The sequence below is a fragment of the Epinephelus lanceolatus genome, chromosome 6, assembly GCF_041903045.1.
Source record: "Epinephelus lanceolatus isolate andai-2023 chromosome 6, ASM4190304v1, whole genome shotgun sequence".
In the NCBI taxonomy this organism is placed as follows: domain Eukaryota; kingdom Metazoa; phylum Chordata; class Actinopteri; order Perciformes; family Serranidae; genus Epinephelus; species Epinephelus lanceolatus.
The window spans coordinates 121,327-143,062 of NC_135739.1; the positions used below are offsets into that span (position 1 = coordinate 121,327).

Consider the following 21,736-nt stretch of genomic DNA (forward strand, 5'->3'; position numbering starts at 1 on the left):
AGACCTGGCAGGCCCAAACGAACAGTGAGGGTCTGCTGGGAACGCCTGGCGGAAGAACCTGTCCAGATGATCTTCAACTCCCACCTCCGGGAGAGCTTCGACCGCGTCCCGAGGGCAGAGGGGGACATTGAGTCCGAATGGGCCTTGTTCCGCTCTGCCATTGTCGAGACGGCGGTTGCGAGCTGTGGCCGCAAGGCCGCTGGGGGCTGTCACGGCGGTAATCCCCAAACCCGCTGGTGGACACCAGAGGTGAGGAGAGCCGTCAGGCTGAAGAAGGAGGCCTACAGGGCATGGTTGGTCTGTGGGTCTCCGGAAGCAGCTGACGGGTACCGGCAGGCCAAGCGGAGCGCAGCAGCGGCAGTCGTGGAGGCAAAAACTCGGGCGTGGGAGGAGTTCGGTGAGGCCATGGAGGAAGACTATCGATCGGCTCCAAAGAGGTTCTGGCAAACCGTCTGGCGCCTCAGGGGGGGAAGGCGGCAACTTGCTCACACTGTTTACAGTGGGGGCGGGGAGCTGCTGATGTCAACTGGGGACATTATCGGGCAGTGGAAGGAATACTTTGAGGAGCTCCTCAATCCCACCAACACGTATTCCAGTGAGGAAACAGAGACGGGGGTCTCGGGGGCGGGTTGTCCAATTTCTGGGGCAGAAGTTGCTGAGGTAGTGAAACAACTCTGAGGCGGCAGAGCCCCAGGAGTGGATGAGATTCGTCCTGGATATTTCAAGGCTCTGGATGTTGTAGGGCTGTCCTGGCTGACACGCCTCTGCAACATTGCATGGACATCGGGGGCAGTGCCTCTGGAGTGGCAGACTGGGGTGGTGGTCCCCATTTTCAAGAAAGGGGACCAGAGAGTATGTTCCAACTACAGGGGGATCACACTCCTCAGCCTACCCGGTAAGGTCTACTCCAGGGTGCTGGAGAAGAGGGTCCGGTCGATAGTTGAACCTCAGATTGAGGAGGAGCAATGTGGTTTTCATCCCGGACGCGGAACCGTGGACCAGCTCTTTACCCTTGTCAGGGTGCTGGAGGGGGCATGGGAGTTTGCCCAACCAGTTCACATGTGTTTTGTGGATTTGGAGAAGGCTTATGACCGTGTCCCCAGGGGCATCCTGTGGGGGGTGCTCCGGGAGTATGGGGTTGGTGGCCCCTTGCTAAGGGCCATCCAGTCCCTGTCCCGAAGGAGCATGAGTCTGGTTCGCGTGGCTGGCAGTAAGTCAGACCTGTTCCCAGTGAGGGTTGGACTCCGCCAGGGCTGCCCTTTGTCATCGGTTCTGTTCATAACTTTTATGGACAGAATTTCTAGATGCAGCCAAGTGGTGGAGGGTGTCAGGTTCGGTGACAGGAGGATCTCGTCCCTGCTTTTTGCGGATGACGTGGTCCTCCTAGCTCCATCGAACAGTGACCTCCAGCTCTCGCTGGGGCGGTTCGCAGCTGAGTGTGAAGCAGTTGAGATGAGAATCAGGACCTCCAAGTCTGAGGCCATGGTCCTCAGCCGGAAAAGGGTGGATTGCCCACTCCAGGTCAGGGGGGAGGTCCTTCCTCAGGTGGAGGAGTTTAAGTTTCTCGGGATCTTGTTCACGAGTGAGGGTAGGATGGAGCGGGAGATTGACAGGCGGATTGGGGCGGCGTCAGCAGTGATGCAGGCGCTTAACCGGTCCGTTGTGGTGAAGAGGGAACTTAGCCAGAAAGCGAAGCTCTCAATTTACCGGTCGATCTACGTTCCAACCCTCACCTATGGTCACGAGCTCTGGGTAGTGACCGAAAGAATGAGATCGCGAGTACAAGCGGCCGAAATGATTTTCCTCCGCAGGGTGGCTGGGCTCAGCCTTAGGGATAGGGTGAGGAGCTCAGACATCCGGGAGGGACTCGGAGTAGAGCCGCTGCTCCTCCACATCGAGAGGAGCCAGTTGAGGTGGTTCGGGCATCTGGTAAGGATGCTTTCTGGACGCCTCCCTCGGGAGGTGTTTCAGGCATGTCCAACTGGGAGGAGACCTCGGGGCCGCCCCAGAACACGCTGGAGGGACTACATCACCCAGCTGGCCTGAGAATGCCTTGGGGTTCCCGCGGAAGAGCTGACAGAAGTGGCTGGGGAGAGGACTGTCTGGGCTTCTTTGCTGAGGCTGCTGCCCCCGCGACCCGGACCCGGATAAGCGGAGAACGATGAGTACGAGTACGACTACGAGTATGAGTACAATAACCTAGACAGTATTCTCCTTACAGAGACATGGCTTGGCACCGACACACCTGTTGTTCTCACCGAGGCTTCCCCACCAAATTTTAACTTTTTATATTCTATTAGGGGAGGCAAAAGAGGAGGCAGAACTGCATCAATAACAAAAAACACAATGTCCTCAAATGAAGTTTCTTTTAGCAGCTACATATCATTTGAGCATCATGCCTTTGTTTTTAGCAGCCCTCCTATCCTGGTTTACAGACCACCCCAGTACTCCACTTCTTTTATCAGAGAATTCTCTGAACTATTATCAATCATTCACTCCACCTACAACAGGATTTCAATAACAGGTGATTTTAATCTACACATTGACAACACCCCGGATCCAGTATCCAGAGAATTTTTAAACCTCTTAAACTGTTTGGATTTTAAACAACATATCATGCAGCCGACCCACAGCAGAGGGCACACCCTGGACCTGGTCATAACCTATGGCCTGTCCGTGGGTGTGTCCTCTGTTGTTGACCTGGCTGTTTCCGACCACTTTTGTGTGTTTTTTAACATCACCACTTTTAACCCACAGGAGGCCCCGGTGAGAACAGTGAGGAAACGCTACCTAACTTCTGAAGTAGCTGCAAATTTTATCCAGATTTTACAGAGCACTCCTGCAGAGATTTTACCAGCACCCTGTGATTTTATTATTGACAATTTTAACAACAAACTCAAGTCAACCCTGGACTCACACAGGACTCAAACAATTAGAACAAAACCTACACCCCCGTGGAGAAATCCAATAAAAACAATGCCAAATTCCTCTTCTCCACAATTGATATTTTAACAAACAGTAATTTTAACACATTGCCCAAGACAACAACCAATGCCCTTTGCGAGGACTTTGCAGACCACTTCAGAAGTAAAATCAGTGATATCAGATCCAGTCTTTTATCTCAACAGATTTTAACTGTCGACACACCTGGATCATTGCTTTTACCTGAGGAAACACTGGAGAGTTTTGCCCTGGTTGATGCGAGGACACTTGGTCGAGTTTTCTCCCAAGTAAAGCCCACAACCTGCCTTTTAGACCCAATTCCCACACAGTTTTTTAAAACATTTTATGGATTCTTTGAGGAACAGCTACTGTACATGGTGAATTGCTCTCTTCAGACGGGTGTCTTCCCGACCTCCTTGAAAACGGCGGTGGTGAAGCTCCTTCTGAAGAAGAGCAATTTAGACCCCAACATTTTTAATAATTATCGGTCTGTATCCAACTTACCATTTTTAAGCAAAATTTTAGAAAAACTGTTTTTTACCCAAGTAAATGATCTTTTAAATACAAATAACACTTTAGAGAAGTATCAGTCTGGTTTTAGGATGAACCACAGTACCGAGACAGCCCTTTTAAAGATTTTAAATGACATCAGGTGCAATTTAGATAACCATAAACTCACAGTCTTGGTTTTATTGTATCTTGATACAGTAGACCATCACATTTTATTAAATAGACTGAGGCACCTGGTCGGCCTCTCTGATACTGTTTTTAACTGGTTCGTTTCTTACCTTACTGATCGACACTTCTTTGTAAGTATGGATACATGTTCCTCAGGAACCCATGAAATAAAGTGTGGGGTCCCCCAGGGGTCAATTTTAGGTCCAACTCTTTTTAATCTCTACATGCTTCCTCTGGGGGACGTCATGTAGTATCTGACGTGCCTCATGTTATGTGATGGCCTGGGTCTTTCATGATCAGTTAGGGGCCCAGGTCAAGGATAGATAAGTAAGATGAAAGGTTGGATTCCATCTAGATTGTCTCTCTGTCACCTGTTACATTTTGTCTCAAAGTTCACAAAAACAACCGAACTCTATATAGGCAGAGTACTTGGAGCTGTTTTTCAGAGCAGTTCATATTGGCTTCGAACACTCTCTCAGGCAATCTAGATGCTTGATTTGATGCTGTACTTCTTGTAATAAACGGAGTCTCCTTCATCACCTTCACATCATCGCTATTTAATAAACAACAGTCATCAAAAGGCACGGCATCAGCTTTCATAGTTATGCTGATGATACGCAACTGTACATCGCCGTGTCTCCTAATGACACAGGGCCAATTGATGCCCTTTTTCATTGTATTTTAGACATAAAGTCATGAATGGCAGTGAATTTCCTGCAGCTCAACCAGGACAAAACAGACGTTTTAGTCACTGGTCCTGAAGGCAAGAGAGAGAAACTTTAACCAAAACTACAGGATTTATACCAACACAATTTGTAAAAAATATGGGTGTGATTTTTGACTGAGTTCTGTTTTATTTCACATTTTAAAAACATAACAAAGGCAGGTTTCTACCACCTTAAGAATATAGCCAGAGTCCGCCAGTTTCTCTCTCAGGCCAGCACGGAGGTGCTGATGCATGCTTTTATCTCCTGTAGGTTAAATTATTGTAATGCCCTGCTCTCTGGTCTTCCCAAAAAGAGTATCTCAAAACTACAATTACTACAGAATTCAGCTGCACGAGTGCTGACGAGGACCAGAGGGTGGCACATTACACCAGTGTTAAAAACACTGCATTGGCTCCCTGTGCGCTTCAGGATCGATTTTAAGGTTCTTTTATTAGTTTTTTAATGTCTTAACGGTCTCAGGCCTTCTTATTTATCTGACGTGCTTTTACCATATCAACCCTCGCGGACCCTGAGGTCCTCCGGCACTGGCCTTTTAACCATACCACAACTTAGGACTAAATCAATCAATCAATCAATCAATTTTATTTATAAAGCCCAATATCACAAATCACAATTTGCCTCACAGGGCTTTACAGCATACGACATCCCTCTGTCCTTATGACCCTCGCAGCGGATAAGGAAAAACTCCCCAAAAAAACCCTTTAATGGGGAAAAAAAGAACGGTAGAAACCTCAGGAAGAGCAACTGAGGAGGGATCCCTCTTCCAGGACGGACAGACGTGCAATAGATGTCGTACAGAACAGATCAACATAATAAATTAACAGTAATCCATATGACACAATGAGACAGAGAGAGAGACAGAGAGAGAGATGCAGGTAATGACAGTAGCTTACAACAACATTATTGAAAGTAATAATATAGTTATAGTTCTGGCTACTGTGGTACAATATGTTGAAAGTATGTATTAATATCTGGCAGTATACATGTGTGACAATAGTCATATGTGTATAATAACAGTAGAAGTATGACTAATGACTAATGATGGCAGCAGCAGCAGGAGGCATCTGGCAGGACCACGGCAGCAGCACAACCACACACGTCACGCTGTCCAGGCACCGCTGTGATATGAGTTAATCTGAGAGACAGTGGAGCACAAAGGCTCCGGAGAAGAAGCCGAGTTAGTGACATCCAGAATGAGAGTGAGAGAGAGAGAGAGAAGGTGCCCGGTGTATTATAGGGGGGTCCTCCGGCAGACTAGGCCTAAGTCAGCCTAACTAGGGGCTGGTACAGGGCAAGCCTGAGCCAGCCCTAACTATAAGCTTTATCAAAGAGGAAAGTCTTAAGTCTTGTCTTAAATGTGGAGACGGTGTCTGCCTCCCGGACCGTAACAGAAAGATGATTCCACAGGAGAGGAGCCTGATAGCTGAAGGCTCTAGCTCCTGATCTACTTTTGGAGACTTTAGAGACCACGAGTAACCCTGCATTCTCAGAGCGCAGTGTTCTGGTGGGATAATATGGCACTATGAGCTCTCTAAGATATGACGGAGCTTGACCATTTAGAGCTTTATAAGTTAACAGAAGGATTTTAAATTAAATTCTGGATTTTACAGGGAGCCAGTGCAGAGAAGCTAAAACAGGAGAAATATGATCTCGTTTCTTAGTTCCTGTTAGTACACGTGCTGCTGCATTCTGAATTAGCTGGAGAGTTTTTAAGGACTTACTAGAGCTACCTGATAATAGAGAGTTACAGTAATCCAGCCTAGAGGTAACAAAAGCATGGACCAATTTTTCTGCATCTTTTCGGGTCAGGATAGGCCTAGTTTTCACAATATTACGCAGATGAAAAAATGCAGCCCGTGAGGTTTGTTTTAAATGAGAATTAAAAGACAAATCTTGATCAAATATTACTCCGAGGTTTCTTACGGTAGTGTTAGAGGCCAGAGCAATGCCATCTAGAGAAACTACGTCATCAGATAAAGAGTCTCTGAGTTGTTTGGGGCCAAGAACAATAACTTCAGTTTTGTCTGAATTTAACATCAGGAAATTGGTGCTCATCCAAGTTTTTATGTCTTTAAGGCAGTTATGGAGTTTAGTTAATTGATTACTTTCTTCTGGCTTCATCGATAAATACAACTGAGTATCATCCGCATAACAATGGAAATTTATAGAGTGATTTCTAATGATGTTACCTAAAGGAAGCATATATAGAGTAAATAGGATTGGTCCGAGCACAGAACCTTGCGGAACTCCAAAACAAACTTTGGTAGGTAAGGATGATTCATTATGAACGTCAACAAACTGAAAACGATCACATAAATAAGATTTAAACCAGCTTAGTGCACAACCTTTTAGGCCAATTAAGTGATCCAGTCTCTGCAGTAGAATTTGATGGTCAATTGTGTCAAACGCCGCACTAAGATCTAATAAAACAAGTACAGAGACAAGTCCTTTGTCTGAAGCAATCAGAAGGTCATTTGTAATTTTAACTAGTGCTGTCTCAGTGCTATGATGCACTCTAAATCCTGACTGAAATTCCTCAAATAAATTATTATCATGGAGAAAATCACACAGCTGGTCTGCAACTACTTTCTCAAGGATCTTTGACATAAAGGGAAGATTAGATATTGGTCTATAGTTGGCTAACACCTCTGGATCCAGGGTGGGCTTTTTTAGTAGAGGTTTAATTACAGCTACCTTAAAAGACTGTGGTACATAGCCTGTTAATAAGGATATATTGATCATATCTAATATATGAGTGTTAACTAAAGGAAAGACCTCCTTAAGTAGCCTAGTAAAACACACAGGGAGGCGGCATTTAGTTATTATGGCCCCCGATTGTGGAACAGCCTGCCGGAGAACCTCAGAGCTGCAGAGACTGTTGATGTTTTTAAAAAGAGGCTCAAGACTCACCTTTTTTATCAGGCTCTTAACTGATCTCTTTATATATCTATTTGTTTTTTTAAAAAAATGTTCTTACCCTTCCTCTTTTTATGTTCTTATCTCATTTAATCTTTATCTTTTGTTATTTTAGTTATAGGTTTTAGTTTTGATGCATTTTATGTCTCTGTTTTAGATCATTCTTACCTAGCTATTAACTTAATTTCATGAGCTAAATAGCTTTTTGTTTATTTGGTTCATTTTATACCTTTTATCCTATCATACTGTTTTAGCTCCTCAGTTTTTAGCTCCAGTGTTTCCTCATGGGGGCCTACCACACTGAGAGTTGTTCCTGGTCTACTGATGGGGGTGCCATCTCGTGGACAGCTCTGACCTGGGTGGCTGTAGGGCACTGCACTTCGGTGTGGAGCCTCCTGTCTGCCCGGGTCAGGGTGGTCTCTACGGCGGCGCTCCCTGTGGCCGTGGACCGTGGGCCTTCTCAGTGTGGACGGCCCCCTGAGGTGGCTTTTTCCTTGCCTCGGGTCTCGGTGCTCGGCCATGTCTCTTTAGTGATAGCTAGTGTGTGTGTGTGTGTGTATTTATGTATCTATATGTGGGGTGGGAGGGTTGGGTTTTCTCTTTTCTTTTTTGTTTTCTGTTTTGGTTCTTTGTTGTTTTTAACCTCTGTGAGGCACTTTGTGTTACTGTTGTATGAAATGTGCCATATAAATAAAGTTGATTTGATTTGATTTGATCTCGCTGTGGATTACTCCTGTGTAGGACCACCCTCTCCTGGTGAAGGGCTCACCTTATATCACTTTGTTACCAGCACCATCTGGAGTTTATGCTCTGGTTCTACCAGGTGACCCAGTGATCAGAATCAGAATCAGCTTTATTCGCCAAGTGCGTGTGTACATACAAGGAATTTGACTCAGGTAGACTTGCTCTCAATGTACCAGAACTGACATAAGTACACAAAATTTAGTCAAGAGGTGGAATATACAGAAATATACAATATACAAAAAATATAAAAATATATACAATACACAAGGATGCAGTGTTGTTGACCTGCCACTCTGTGACTGTTAGGAGTTCATCAGAGCGACAGCTTGGGGGAAGAGACTGTCTTTCTGACAGGTGGTTTTGGCGAACAGTGCTCTGTAGGGCCTACCGGACGGGAGGAGTTTAAACAGTTTGTGTCTGGGGTGTGAGGAGTCTGCACTGATGTTTCCTGACCCTTGACCTGTACAGGTCCGCCAGATCCTTCTTTGAGTAGGTTGGATATGTGAAGAGCTATTGTCAGGGTTTAGCTTTACAAGGTCAACATAAAACTTAATAAACAACAGAGTGATCTGGCAAATGGCAACAGTCTCCTATTAAATCAAAACATGCAGCATTTTGAGCCATTTCAGTTGACAATAAAACTTTAAACTCAAAACAATTTTCCAAACAGTCAAAAGGGGTAATTATATAATCAACAATCGCCTTACCCTTTGTGGATACTGATGTGAAATTATCATCCAATGGGGAGATTCTACCATTGATCAAACACATTTTAGAGTCCCTTAAAAATTCAAGCAATGATTCACCATGCTTATTCACATAATCATCCAGAGCGATTCGTGGTGGAATGCTATCAATATCAGAAATGAAATCATTTAGTCCTCCTATTTGAGCATTCAAGTCTTGACAAACATAGATAGCATCCATTTCTGTGTATGAATAAACTTGGCTTAACAAATGACAAAAAATAAGGATGCATCTCTACCCTAAGGGGATAATTCTGGAGGTAAGTAACATGAAAATATAGCAAAACAGTATTCAGATGTCCTATGTCCAAAAGACAGCCCAATAATGCGATCCATAGATTTGTCAATTATTTCAATTTTATATTCAGAAAATAATGATGATCTTACAAAAATCCCCACACCACCCGACACTCTGGGAACTCTCAGATGTGTTATTCTATTATTTCCAAACCATACATATTTGTCAATGTCAATGATGTCATCTCCTCGCAGGTGGGTTTCATTCAAAGAAATAATGTCTGCGTATAGTGACTGTAGGATAGCTGCTCTAAGTTCATGATTATTGACTGTCCACCCATTTAGGTTCCAGTGTGCAAGTGAAATTGTGTCACGTAACTGTTTAGTACTCGCCAACTCCAGGGATCTTCAATAGCCCCCCCTCTGACTCGGGGATCTCCTCTCTCCCCCTCTCCTATTTCCCACTGATGCGTCATCATCTCTCTTTACAAGCCTGCCGTTCCCCATTACGAAGTAATCCTTTCCTTGCGGTAGTTCCTTCAGGATGTTTTTAAAGTTTATTTCAATCAAGTGCTCAGTGTGGGATTTGGCAGATTTCACATATACCCTTTCATAGGGAGATTGCTCTCTCAATTTTTGCTTCAATCTCAGGATTGCGACTTCTTCCTCTGCTGATTTACATTCCACCCTAACAGCAGCTGATGCGTCTCCTCTTTTTTTCATCCTCTCCGCCTCCTTTGCCAGGATGTCACTGCCAAGACCCTCGGAGAACATCAGATTAATTTTCTCTAGTATGTTCTCGTTAATTTCTTGGTGCAGGCCATAAACTCTGAGAGACACTGCAGAATCAAACCGTGGTGGGTGTTTTCCCCCTCGTATCTTCTGCTCCAATGCCTCCATGCGCGCTTGCAGGTGACCAATGTCCAAGTCCAGTCCCTCTTTCATTTCTTTCCAGCATCTCTCCATTTCCAACATTAACAGCTTCTGGTTTTCAGTCATCATCTTGTCCAGTGATTTCTCCAGACTGTCGACTTTATTATTAAGCTTATCTTCAGGTCATCAATTTTGCAGTTTACTTTTTTTTAATTCTGCCAATAGCTGCACATTCGCCATTTTACCAGTTGTATTGATCTTTTTCCGTAAACCTCCCAACATTCGACACAGCTGGTGGCTGATTTGTTTGCCTATGGCTGAGACGTTTCAGACAATTTCAACTTTTCTTCTTTTCCCTCTAGGATCAATTCCAGGAGATAAAGCACACTTGAGTCAATTTCTCAGTGTAAGTGGAGTATATACTTCGAATAAAGTCCTTTAAACTCCTTATTTTAACTTTTCTTATCAGCATCGGCGTGTCAGCACCGGAAACTGTATGAGAAACTGTACCGAGAAACCTGAAGGTGCCCACAGTAGACACTGTGCTGTTGAGGATGGTGAGGAGGGGCAGTGTTGGGGGGCTTCTACTGAAGTCCACTGTCATCTCCACAGTCTTGAGCTGGTTCAGCTCCAGGTGGTTCTGACCGCACCAGAGGACCAGCTGCTCCACCTCCTGTCTGTATGCAGACTCATCACAGTCCCAGATTAGACTGATAACCGTGGTGTCATCTGCAAACTTCAGGAGTTTCTCAGAAGGGTCCCCTGAGGTGCAGTCATTGGTGTACAGGGAGAAGAGCAGTGGGAAGAGGACACACCCCCGGGGGGCACCAGTGCTTATGGACCAGGAGCTGGATGTGTTGAGCCCCAGCCTCACACACTGCCTCATGTCAGTCAAGAAGCTGGTAATCCACTGAAAGCTGGAGGCAGGCACTGTGAGCCGGATAAGCTTCTTGTGGAGTATTTCAGGGATGGTGGTGTTGAAAGCTGAGCTGAAGCCCACAAACAGGATCCTTGCGTAAGTCCCTAAGGAGTCAAGGTGGTGCAGGATGTAGTGCAGTCCCATGTTGACTGCATCATCCGCTGACCTGTTTGCTTGGTAGGCAAACTGCAGGGGGTCCAGCAGCGGGCCTGTGATGTCCCTCAGGTGGCGCAGCAGCCGTCTTTCAAAGGATTTCATGATGTCAGGGCGACAGGCCTGTAGTCATTTAATCCTGTGATGGAGGGCTTCTTGGGGACTGGGATGATGGTGGAGCGTTTGAAGTAGGAGGGTACTTCACACAGCTCCAGCGATCGGTTGAAGACCCCAGCTGGTCAGCGCAGACTCTCAGGCAGGAGTTAGACACACCATCAGATCCTGGAGCCTTCCTGGTTTTCTGTCTCTGGAAGAGCCGACACACATCTTCTTCACAGACCTTTAGTGCAGGTGGGGGGTTAGAGGAGAGGGGGGAGGGTGGAGCTGGGGGTACAGGTAATCCCTTTGTGTGGTTGAGAGGTGTGAAAACGGCCTTTTCAAACCTGCAGTAGAAGCAGTTCAGGTCGTCTGCTCGTTGGAGGTTTTCCACCGGGTGAAGGGGGTGGTCTCCTGTAGTTGGTAATGTCCTGCAGACCTCTCCAAACTGGGTCATTGACTGAGAAGCTATTTTTTTAGCTTCTCATTGTAGTAGGCTGACCAAACGTCCTCTTTTGCCCGGACATGTCCACTTTTCATGTCCCGTCCGGGGCGTCTGGGGGTTTTTTATAAACTGATGATAATGTCCGGTTTTCCGTGTGTTTGTGTGTGTGTTTGTTAGAGTGCGGCACAGGCATTATATTTCTGTCCTTCCCAAACCGAGCCCGACATTATTTAATGACCAAAGCACTGAGTTTGTGTCACACAGTTGTCATGGTTACAGGCTATTTAACAGGCCGGGCGTGCGCCGTGGGTGCTCAGCTGCGGAGAGGTAGACCTCCGTGTTTGAGACGGGAGCGGGAGGTGGGAGGTCCGACGCTTCTAGCAAGAGGAGAGGGAGAAATCAAACAAAATAAGATAAAATAGGAAAAACCTGTCTCCCTCTTTTATTGTCAGCGTTTAATCAAGACGGAGGCGGGCTGCTGGAGGTCCGAGACTTCCAGCAAGGGCAGAAACAAACAGCCAATGTGTGTCTGTGTGTGTTATGTTCAGGTGTTGTCACGTAAATAACAGTGCCCAAGCAATAAACAGGACAGACAATAGGATTTTATTTATTTTTACACTATATTTTCACTGAAAGCTGACCGAATCCGACCCGAGCCCGAATACAATTTATAGCTACATTTTTGACCAAACCCGGCCCGACCCGCCGGGTACCGTCGGGCTGGGATCGCCACACTCTAGTGTGTGTATGTGTCCCCTATTGGGGCCTATCTGAATTTCTGTCTTTGAGAGATATTATTTTGTAATATAACTGAATTTTCTAAACATTCATTCATTCAACTTCTAACCGCTTCATCCTCTTGAGGGTCACAGGAGGGGCTGGAGCCTATCCCAGCTGACATCGGGCGAGAGGCAGGGTTCACCCTGGACAGATCGCCAGACTATCCCAGGGTTGACACATAGAGACAGACAACCATTCACACTCACATTCACACCTACGGACAATTTAGAGTTATCAATTAACCTAGTCCCCAATCTGCATGTCTTTGGACTGTGGGAGGAAGCCGGAGTGCCTGGAGAGAGTGCCCTTACTCCTGTAGGCCTCCTTGGCCTGGTGCAGCCGCCTGAGTTTGGGTGTGAACCAGGGTTTGTTGTTGTATATACAGAAGGTCTTGGTCTGCACACACATATCCTCACAAAAACTGATGTAAGATGTCACAGTGTCAGTCAGTTTGTTTAGGTCTGTGGCTGCAGCTTAAAAAAAAAAACTCAGTGCAGTCAAAGCAGGCCTGTAGCTCCAGCTTTGACTCCTCAGTCCACTTCCTTAACTTCCCACCAGCTTACAAGTTTTTAATTTCTGCCTGTAGATCGGGATGAGATGGAGCAGACAGTGATCAGAGAGCCCCAAAGCTGCATGGGGGACAGAGCGATAAGCGTCCTTTCAAACTGTGTAGCAGTGGTCCAGTGTGTTAGAGTCCCTGGTGGGGCATTTTATGTGCTATTGTATCTGGGAAGTTTTGTGAGAGAGGTTTGCTTTGTTAAAATCCCCTAGGATGATGGGCAGGGAGTCTGGATGTTTTTTCTCCACGTCTGTCACCTGGACAGCCAGGTGTTGTAACACCTCCGTTACACATGCCTGAGGTGGAATGTAAACACCGCCCGGAACAAACGAGGAAAAAGGAGGAATAAAACGGTTAATGATGAGTCTCTAAGTGAGGGCTGCATGACTTCTTCAACACTGTGACATCTATACACCAACCTTCATTTATGTAGAGGCACATTCCGAAATGTTGTGAATTAGATATGTGTAAAATAAAGACAGATATGACCCTGTCATGTTTTATATATGAAGAGCGCACGTGAACACAGGAACAAACATGTTTTTGACTGGTGTGCACACATGAAGAACACGAGTTAGGAAACTAAATACAAACAGAACTCAATTCTGACATCATGACATCATGTGATAAGATAAGATAAGATAAGATAAGATAAGATAAGATAAGATACACCTTTATTGATCCCACAATTGAGAAATTCCAATGTTACAGCAATCAAGGGGAAAGAGTCAAATTAAAGATTTCAATATTTAAAAACATAAAAAACTAGGCATGCAGAAAAAAGTACAAAAGATACAAGAAACAGCAATAAATAATAACAACAATAATAATAATAATGAGCAGTGGATGAAAATGATATATGAAAAATGCAGGTGAAAATGAAAAGTGAAAAATGAATAATGATGTGAACAGACAAATCAAGTGTACTCTGTACTGTGTTTTATAATGTGTTTGTTTTATGGCTTTAATTCTTTTTATCACTGTGTGTTATATGTGTTGTATGTCCACAGCTGCCCCTGACCAAATTGGGGCCCTAAGCGAAATTTTTTTTGGAGCCCCCCAAATTCACCAACAGATGACACCATTTACCTCCATAAAACTAGTCAAATATTATATTTGAAGTATAATATTATTATATTAACAACATATATTGATAGGCTATAAACTTTAGCCAATATATTGGCTAAAGTTTATAGCCTATCAATATATACGACCACCAACTGGTCATTTTACCACTGCTTTTCATCAGAGGTGAATGCATAGGGTGTTAACAAGACAGTCAATAAATGTTAATCAGGGCCGCTGGGGAAAAAAAATTCTCCAGTCTAGACAGAGACTAGAGACAGAGTCCTATCTAATGAGTAGCAGCTTAGGTGTTTGTGCCACAAAGTTTTCTTTCAACAACATACCCACCTTCAAGTGAAGCACGAGCTTCCTCTTGTTTTGCCTTTTTTTTCCTCTTGCTCGCTCCTGACTCGTGATGTCTTTTGGACAACATGTCGACAACTCTTCACCTACTGCAGCTCTGCAAGTGCCTGCCGGTGCACCCCTCTGATTGGTCAGATGTTGAGTGCTGTCAATCATTGCAGCGACGCATGCACGGTCAGATTACAGGTCTCTTTTCTCCTTCCTCGAGCTGATTCTATGCGCGCCTCACGGTAGTGCATATGCGCATCCATTGTGCATATATGCAAATGCGTCCCCTCGCACAAAATGTGGCCCCCCCATGGAAGATGAGGCCTACGCACAGCGTGTGTTCTGCGTTTAGGGAGGGGCGGCCCTGTGTATGTCATTGTAAAGCGCTGAGTCACTGTTAAAGTGTCAACAAATAAGGTGTATTAATATTTTTGTCCTGTGTTCATTGGCTCTCAGTTACAATCAGGGAATTCCTTCTCACGTGCAATCAATCAGTTGATGGGTGGGTATAAAACGCAGCAATGACGGTATGTCAAGACGCACGATGGCTTATTTGGCACTGTTAGAGGATGTGGTGGATGGGAGACTCTGGAGAGAGCGGATATTCAGGAACCAGCAAGACCTACTGGCCAGCGATGATGAGTGGCTTATGAGCCGGTTTCGACTGCTGCGTGTGGTGCTGCTGGATCTCTGCGCTGTGTTGGGCCCAGCGTTACAAAGAAGCACTCACAGGAACCAAGCTGTGCCGGTCCCCCTTCAAGTGCTGACAACACGACAACACAAGGTTTCTGACCACCACCACCTTTCAGAGGGAACTGGCTGACAGGTCAGGGGTATCACTGCCAACCTTTAGCCGTGTTATGCCAGATGTGTTAGAAGGTATCACTGGTTTGTCACAGCGGTGCATAAAGTTTCCTCACACGGTGAACAGGCAAAAAAAAAAAAAAAAAGGCGCAGTGTAATCGGTGCTATTGTCTGCACTCATGTTTCAGGGCGCCCTATGATAATGAATTTCGCAAACATTTTCATTCTCTAAATGTTCCGATACTATGTGATGCGTGATGTGTCATCACATGATTCCTTCATACTGAGACACAGCAGTGTGGGGCGCCTACTGGACACTGGAGCTGTGCATGATGTCTGGCTTCTCAGGGATAATTAGACTGTTATTTATTCAGAATTTCATTATCATGTTTCTCTACTGCAGGGTCTAATCCATCTACTAATACTGCAGGTCATAGTGGGTATCCTCTCAAACCCTTTCCCCAACCCACAGAGTGGCATGCCATGGCCAGGAGAAGCTGTCCTCGAGCCCTATCCCCAGGCATTTAAGCCAAATGCTGCTGCTGTGCGCCAGCATCTAGATGTCATGCGTCGCTTAACACAAGAAGTATGTTAAGAAAATCAGATTGTCAAACAGGGCTATGGCACAGGAAGTAAAAAGGAGGTGAAGATCCACACGGTATTGTCCATTTAGTGATTTATTTCAGATGGAGAAACTGTCTGATGAGCAGTCAGCTCCAAAGGTAGCTCAGTTTTCTGTCTAAATTCATCACTGCAGATGGGAGTTGCACTTTCTCGTGTGCCCGTTCTGCCACTGTTTGGACTAAAGAATAATGAATCCTTGGGTGCATGGTGTTTTGTCTGAGTGAATTTGGTAAATGATAAAAATAAATGTGTGAAAAGGAAATGAATCATACAAATATAAGGAAAACTGATCTACTGGGCAAAGTTTGCTACTGCAGGAAGTCATTTAGATGAAAACCATAAAGAAACACAGAGAAAAATTAAACAAACATAATTTATTGACCAACAGTTTCAGTGTACACTTTATGTCAGACAATACTGCCTTTATCTCCCGTAACTCCCTGACAACCTGGTTAACTGACTGTATGGTTTCTCTGTGGATCTGCAAGACCGAGACTGTGACGACACATCTGCTGCTGCTGGATGGCTGAGGCGCACGAGGTACATGGGAGACGCTGGGAGCACTCTGCTGGGCTGCATCACCAACCTCACTGGAACACCCAGGGACTACAAGAGAAAAGGATTTTGGATAAAGTTAGTTGTTTTGGATCACGTCTACATTGTGTTTGTACATGAGTGTTTTAACACAGCTTCAGTGCACGTGCTTTACTCAGCCACATCTGTGTCCCCCTCCGCCTCTGTGACCGCTCAGGAGGGATTCACCGATGATCCCGGCCAGTTTCTCATCAAGGGGTGTGAACTCTGGTGTCCCCTTTCCCCTATCGGTGGTGCACACACTCTGCCTGTGTGAGGCGGTGCGCTTTTTGGCCTCCACCTTCATATCGGACCACTGCTTCTTCTTGACTTGTGACAAAGTCTGAGGCAGCAGCATTTACAGCATCTGCCACCAGCTGCAGTTTGAGCCTCAGTCACGCCCATTTATAGGCACCTGTGGGCGGGGCCAGACGCTCGCTCACCTGTGCCATATTTTGAGTTGATTGTGATTTATAAAGGGCAACATGTGTGGGACATGTGTGGGACATGTGTGCGCACTGTGTTATGAATCAGGATATTTTTGTATGTAAACACTTTCTGTGCTTTGTCAGGTGATCAGGTTACCAGGTGACTGAAGGTGTGGTTATGAATCTAAGGTTAGGTGGCTATACTCAGTCGGAGCTGTGGTCATTGTGGTGGCGTCCGCCAGTGTCGTAGCATCCGTACGGTGGTGGAGGTGTTCTGGGTCAGCAGGTGAGTAACCTGGTCCAGATTGAGGCAGGCCACCTTTTCTCCGTTCACCTCCAGGATCTCATCTCCCACCGCCAGCAAGCCGGCGTACAACTTCTCAGTACTGCTGTCCACCATGTCGTCCACGTACACACCTGCAGTACACACAGTACTTTGAACACAGTACTACATTGCAGCATTAATACTCTGTTAATGCAGTCGTCCTCTGATGATTGGTAGTATTGGTATTTACAGTAGTACTGTAGTATTAGTACCAGAGTCAGGACGTCCTCTTCCTCTGCTGATGATGAATCCGAACGTTCGGCTCTTCGGTCGACTGATTTCCAACAGAAACGTTCCATCAGAATAAACCTGAAGAACTCGTCCGACAGAACGGACAGAAGAGGGACGTCCAACGTCCTCTATACTGAGACAACGCTGCAGGAACCTGAGAGAAAGACAGTGAGGACAGAATGAATAAGTGACAGGAAGACAGACAGTGAGGACAGAATGAATATGTGACAGGAGGACAGACAGTGAGGACAGAATGAATATGTGACAGGAGGACAGACAGTGAGGACAGAATGAAGAACAGACAGGACAGACAGGAGGACAGAATGAAGAACAGACAGTGTTAGGGTTAGGACTCGTTAGGATTTTAACGATTCTGATTCCTTACCGATTCCTTCTTAACGGCCCGATTACTTACCGATTCCTCTTACCAATTCCTACATTATATTCATTATACTTGCTATACTTAAACAAGTATATAATAAACACAAATGCAATCATACAAATACAAAAACTTTATTCTAACTGTTGCACAGTACAATTAGATGAAAATACACATTTGTGTGTGGTGTGTATTTCAGATTTAGAGCTTGTATCATCTCCCTGAGAATATATAACAACAAAAAGTGATTCTCTGATTTCTACAGTAACACTATTAAAATTAACCACAACAATGTAATAAAAAATACTGGGCACTGTTATTTACGTGACAACACCTGAACAGAACACACACACACACACATTGGCTGTTTGTTTCTACCGCTCGCCTCGCTGGAAGCGTCGGACCTCCAGCCGCCTGCTCCCGCCGCCCGCTCCCACCGCCCGCTCCCGCCTTGATTAAACGCTGAAAATTAAATAAAAGAGGGAGACAGGTGTCTCCTATTTTATCTTATTTTGTTATATTTCTCCCTCTCCCCTCACTGGAAGCATCGGACCTCCCGCCACCCGCTCCCGTCTCAAACATGGAGGTCTCCCTCTCTGCTGAGCACCCACGGTGCACGCCCGGCCTGTTAAATAGTCTGTAACCATGACAATTGTGTGACACAAACTCAGTGCTTTAGTCATTAAATAATGTCGGGCTCGGGACGTTTTTTTTTTTTTTACAATCTAGGAGCCGTTTGCAGGAACTGTTACTCCAAATGTGATGGAACCGGATCCGGATCCCAACCCTAGACAGTGAGGACAGAAGAGGGACGTCCAACGTCCTCTATACTGAAACAACGCTGCAGGAACCTGAGAGAAAGACAGTGAGGACAGAATGAATAAGTGACAGGAGGACAGACAGTGAGGACAGAATGAAGAACAGACAGGACAGACAGGAGGACAGACAGTGAGGACAGAATGAAGAACAGGCAGGACAGACAGGAGGACAGACAGTGAGGACAGACAGGAGGACAGATCATGATGTGTTACTGTTCAGCAGATGGTCTATAGTCAGCTGATCGATCCGTCTTCTTCTTCTGCTCCGAAACAAAATTCTGAACTGATGACGACTTCCTGAACTGAAGGAAGGGCGACCCCTGGTGGACAGACAGGAGAAACACAGGTCAGAGAGGAAGGAGAAGGAGGAGGAGGAGGAGGAGAAGGTGAAGAGGAAGAAGAGGACAGAGAAGGAGGAGAGAATGAAGAAGGAGGAGGAGGAGCTCACCACACTGAGTGACTGAACAGACGGTGTTTTCTTCAGAAGGCTGGAGGACATCCTGGGACCTAAGGGTGCGGGGTCAGAGACAGAGGGGCGGGGCCTTGAGTTGAGGCGGTCCAGGCTGGCGGTTCGAGTCCTGCTCAGTGAGACGTTGGACAAAAGACGACGTAGAGACAGACGGGAGGGCTGGTCTCTGCTGAGTACACTGAAGGACACAGAGAATATTTCTGATCCGATCAATATGTCTGGTATCAGTCAGGTGATCCATCCATCAGCTGATGACCTCAGGTGACCTCACATACCAGTGACCCATCTCCACCCCCTCCACGCACACACATACACACACACACACAGATGCTGACTGACGATGCAACATTGGCTGACACCAGAGACACCAGAGACAGACGTCCGACTGATGTCCAACATTCAGTCAATGTCTGTCCTTCATGTGGATGACACGTGATGAAGGACAGGAAGATGATGGTGAGAATGCAGTGTTGTGTTTCTGTCTCATGGACAGGAGGGATTATTACACCCTGTAATGGACTCAGGTTCCCATAATATTCCATCAATCTGCCAGGGACTGCAGATGAAAATTAGCCTGTATGGCTAAATCTGGCACATTTACGTGACTTAAGTGATCATGTTAATTAATGTGCACTGTCCCTTCTTAAATAAAATAAACATAAACGTAAACATAAACATAATGCAACAGGAAAAGTAGTGAATAAGTGATGGTCACTCACCAAGCAACATATCCCATCATGCATTTGCCAAAGGAACAGAAAGACTGTATGGGACAGACACAGAGACAGACAGCAGCTGGGGAACAACCTGCTGGTCACCTGAGATCATCTGAGGTCACCTGAGATCACCTGAGGTCACCTGAGGTCAACTGAGATCACCTGAGGTCACCTGATATCACCTGAGATCACCTGAGTTCACCTGAGATCACCTGAGGTTACCTGAGATCACCTGGGGTTACCTGAGATCACCTGAGATCATCTGAGGTCACCTGGGGTTACCTGAGATCACCTGAGGTCACCTGATATCACCTGAGGTTACCTGATATCACCTGAGGTCACCTGAGTTCACCTAAGATCACCTGAGGTCACCTGATATCACCTGAGGTTACCTGAGATTACCTGAGGTTACCTGAGATCACCTGAGGTTACCTGAGATCACCTGAGGTCACCTGGGGTTACCTGACATCACCTGAGGTCAACTGAGTTTACCTGAGATAACCTGAGGTCAAGTGAGTTTACCTGATATCACCTGAGATCACCTGCGGTTACCTGAGATCAACTGAGGTCACCTTATATCACCTTATATCACCTGAGGTCACCAGGGGTCAACTGAGTTTACCTGAGGTCACCTGAGATCACCTGAGGTCACCTGGGGTTACCTGAGATCACCTGAGGTTACCTGAAGTCACCTGAGATCACCTGAGGTCACCTGAGGTCACCTGAGATCACCTGAGGTCAACTGAGTTTACCTGAGGTCACCTGAGGTCACATTATATCACCTTATATCACCTGAGGTCACCTGATATCACCTGAGGTCACCTGGGGTTACCTGAGATCACCTGAGGTTATCTGAAGTCACCTGAGATCACCTGCGGTCACTTCAGATCACCTTATATCACCTTATATCACCTGAGGTCACCTGATATCATCTGAGATTACCTGAGATCACCTGAGGTCACCTGATATCATCTGAGGTCAGTTTAAATAAATCTGATCTAACAGTGACTGTACAGAGGAGGCTAATGATGCTAAGCTAATGATGCTAAGCCAACGTTGTTCTAACATGGGCTGCTGACAGCTCTGATCCGTGACATAATGTCATGACATCATACATTAAACTCAGTTTATCACATGACTTTAACAGGAAATGACATCATCAGTAGGACAGGTTGATGTCTGCGGCTCTCTTTCTGTTTGTCTGTGTGTCTGTCTGTCTGTCTGTGTATCAATCAATTCAATCAATCAATCAATTTTATTTATAAAGCCCAATATCACAAATCACAATTTGCCTCACAGGGCAAGGACCCTAGGACCCTTAGGACCCTCACAGCTGATCAGGAAAAACTCCCCAAAAAAACCCTTTAACAGGGAAAAATGGAGACACTGTCTCTCTGTCTGTCCTCCTCTCTGTCCTTCTGTCTGTCTCCTGTCTTTGTGTCCTCCTGTCTGTCTGTCTGCCTGTCTCTCCTCCTGTCTGTCTTCAGCAGCAGCAGCGTCACATGAACATGCTCAGTATGACGTCATGTTTTCATCATACATATTCATGTCAGTATTTTGGACGTGTCACCAGCTGACAGTCATGTGACGTCATTAATGGCGCCGCGTGTCTGAAAGTGTTTGTTGCTGTTCCAGGTGAGTTCAGAGTCTAATGTTCTCCACAGAGACATGTCCCCACAGTGAGGACAGAGAAGACTTGTGAAACATCAACAGTCGCAGCCAAAGTACTGTTCCAAGTCCACATCCAGCCAAGTACAGGCCAAATGCCCAGATGTGAACTTGCTCTGCCCGTTCCATTGGGGATGCATCGGGAGGTGACTTGTGTGGACTTTTGACAGCCAGGTATCCCAGAATGCATTTCTCACAGGCCAGCAGCAATGGCAGCAGTCCTTGAGAGTTTGTAAGTAAGTAAGTAAAATGTATTTGTATAGCATTCTCACAGAGAGAACTCACAAAGTGCTTCACAGGATTAAAACACAACCAAGAATACATACATCCAAACATACAGAGACACAGAATGAAACAGCAGCAGCTGTTGCAAAACTAAATCATTTAAGACAAGCTGAAGAATGCCTGCCTATACAGGTAGGTTTTAAGGTGCTTCTTAACAATTTCGAAAGATGCTGTGGCTCTCAA

General features: G+C 45.7%; 1 protein-coding gene across 5 annotated transcripts in view; it reads right to left on the reverse strand.

Annotated features, from left to right (window-relative positions):
• Positions 1-16,020: 16,020 nt before the first annotated feature.
• Positions 16,021-21,736, reverse strand: part of kiaa1614 (KIAA1614 ortholog) — a 40,884-nt gene continuing 35,168 nt past the window's right edge. Inside the window, exons 4-8 of one of the 5 annotated variants that reach the window (XR_004501446.2) lie at positions 18,864-19,062; positions 18,629-18,735; positions 17,200-17,372; positions 16,371-17,079; positions 16,021-16,267 (exon numbers count right to left, since the gene is read on the reverse strand). Coding sequence is in view for 3 of the 5 variants with exons in the window: in XM_033621878.2 (XP_033477769.1) it covers positions 16,883-17,079; positions 17,200-17,372; positions 18,629-18,735; positions 18,864-19,062 (676 nt within the window). In the remaining 2 variants the exon portion in view is untranslated. The other 4 variants (XR_013491686.1, XM_033621878.2, XM_033621876.2 and 1 more) reach the window with 4 other exon arrangements.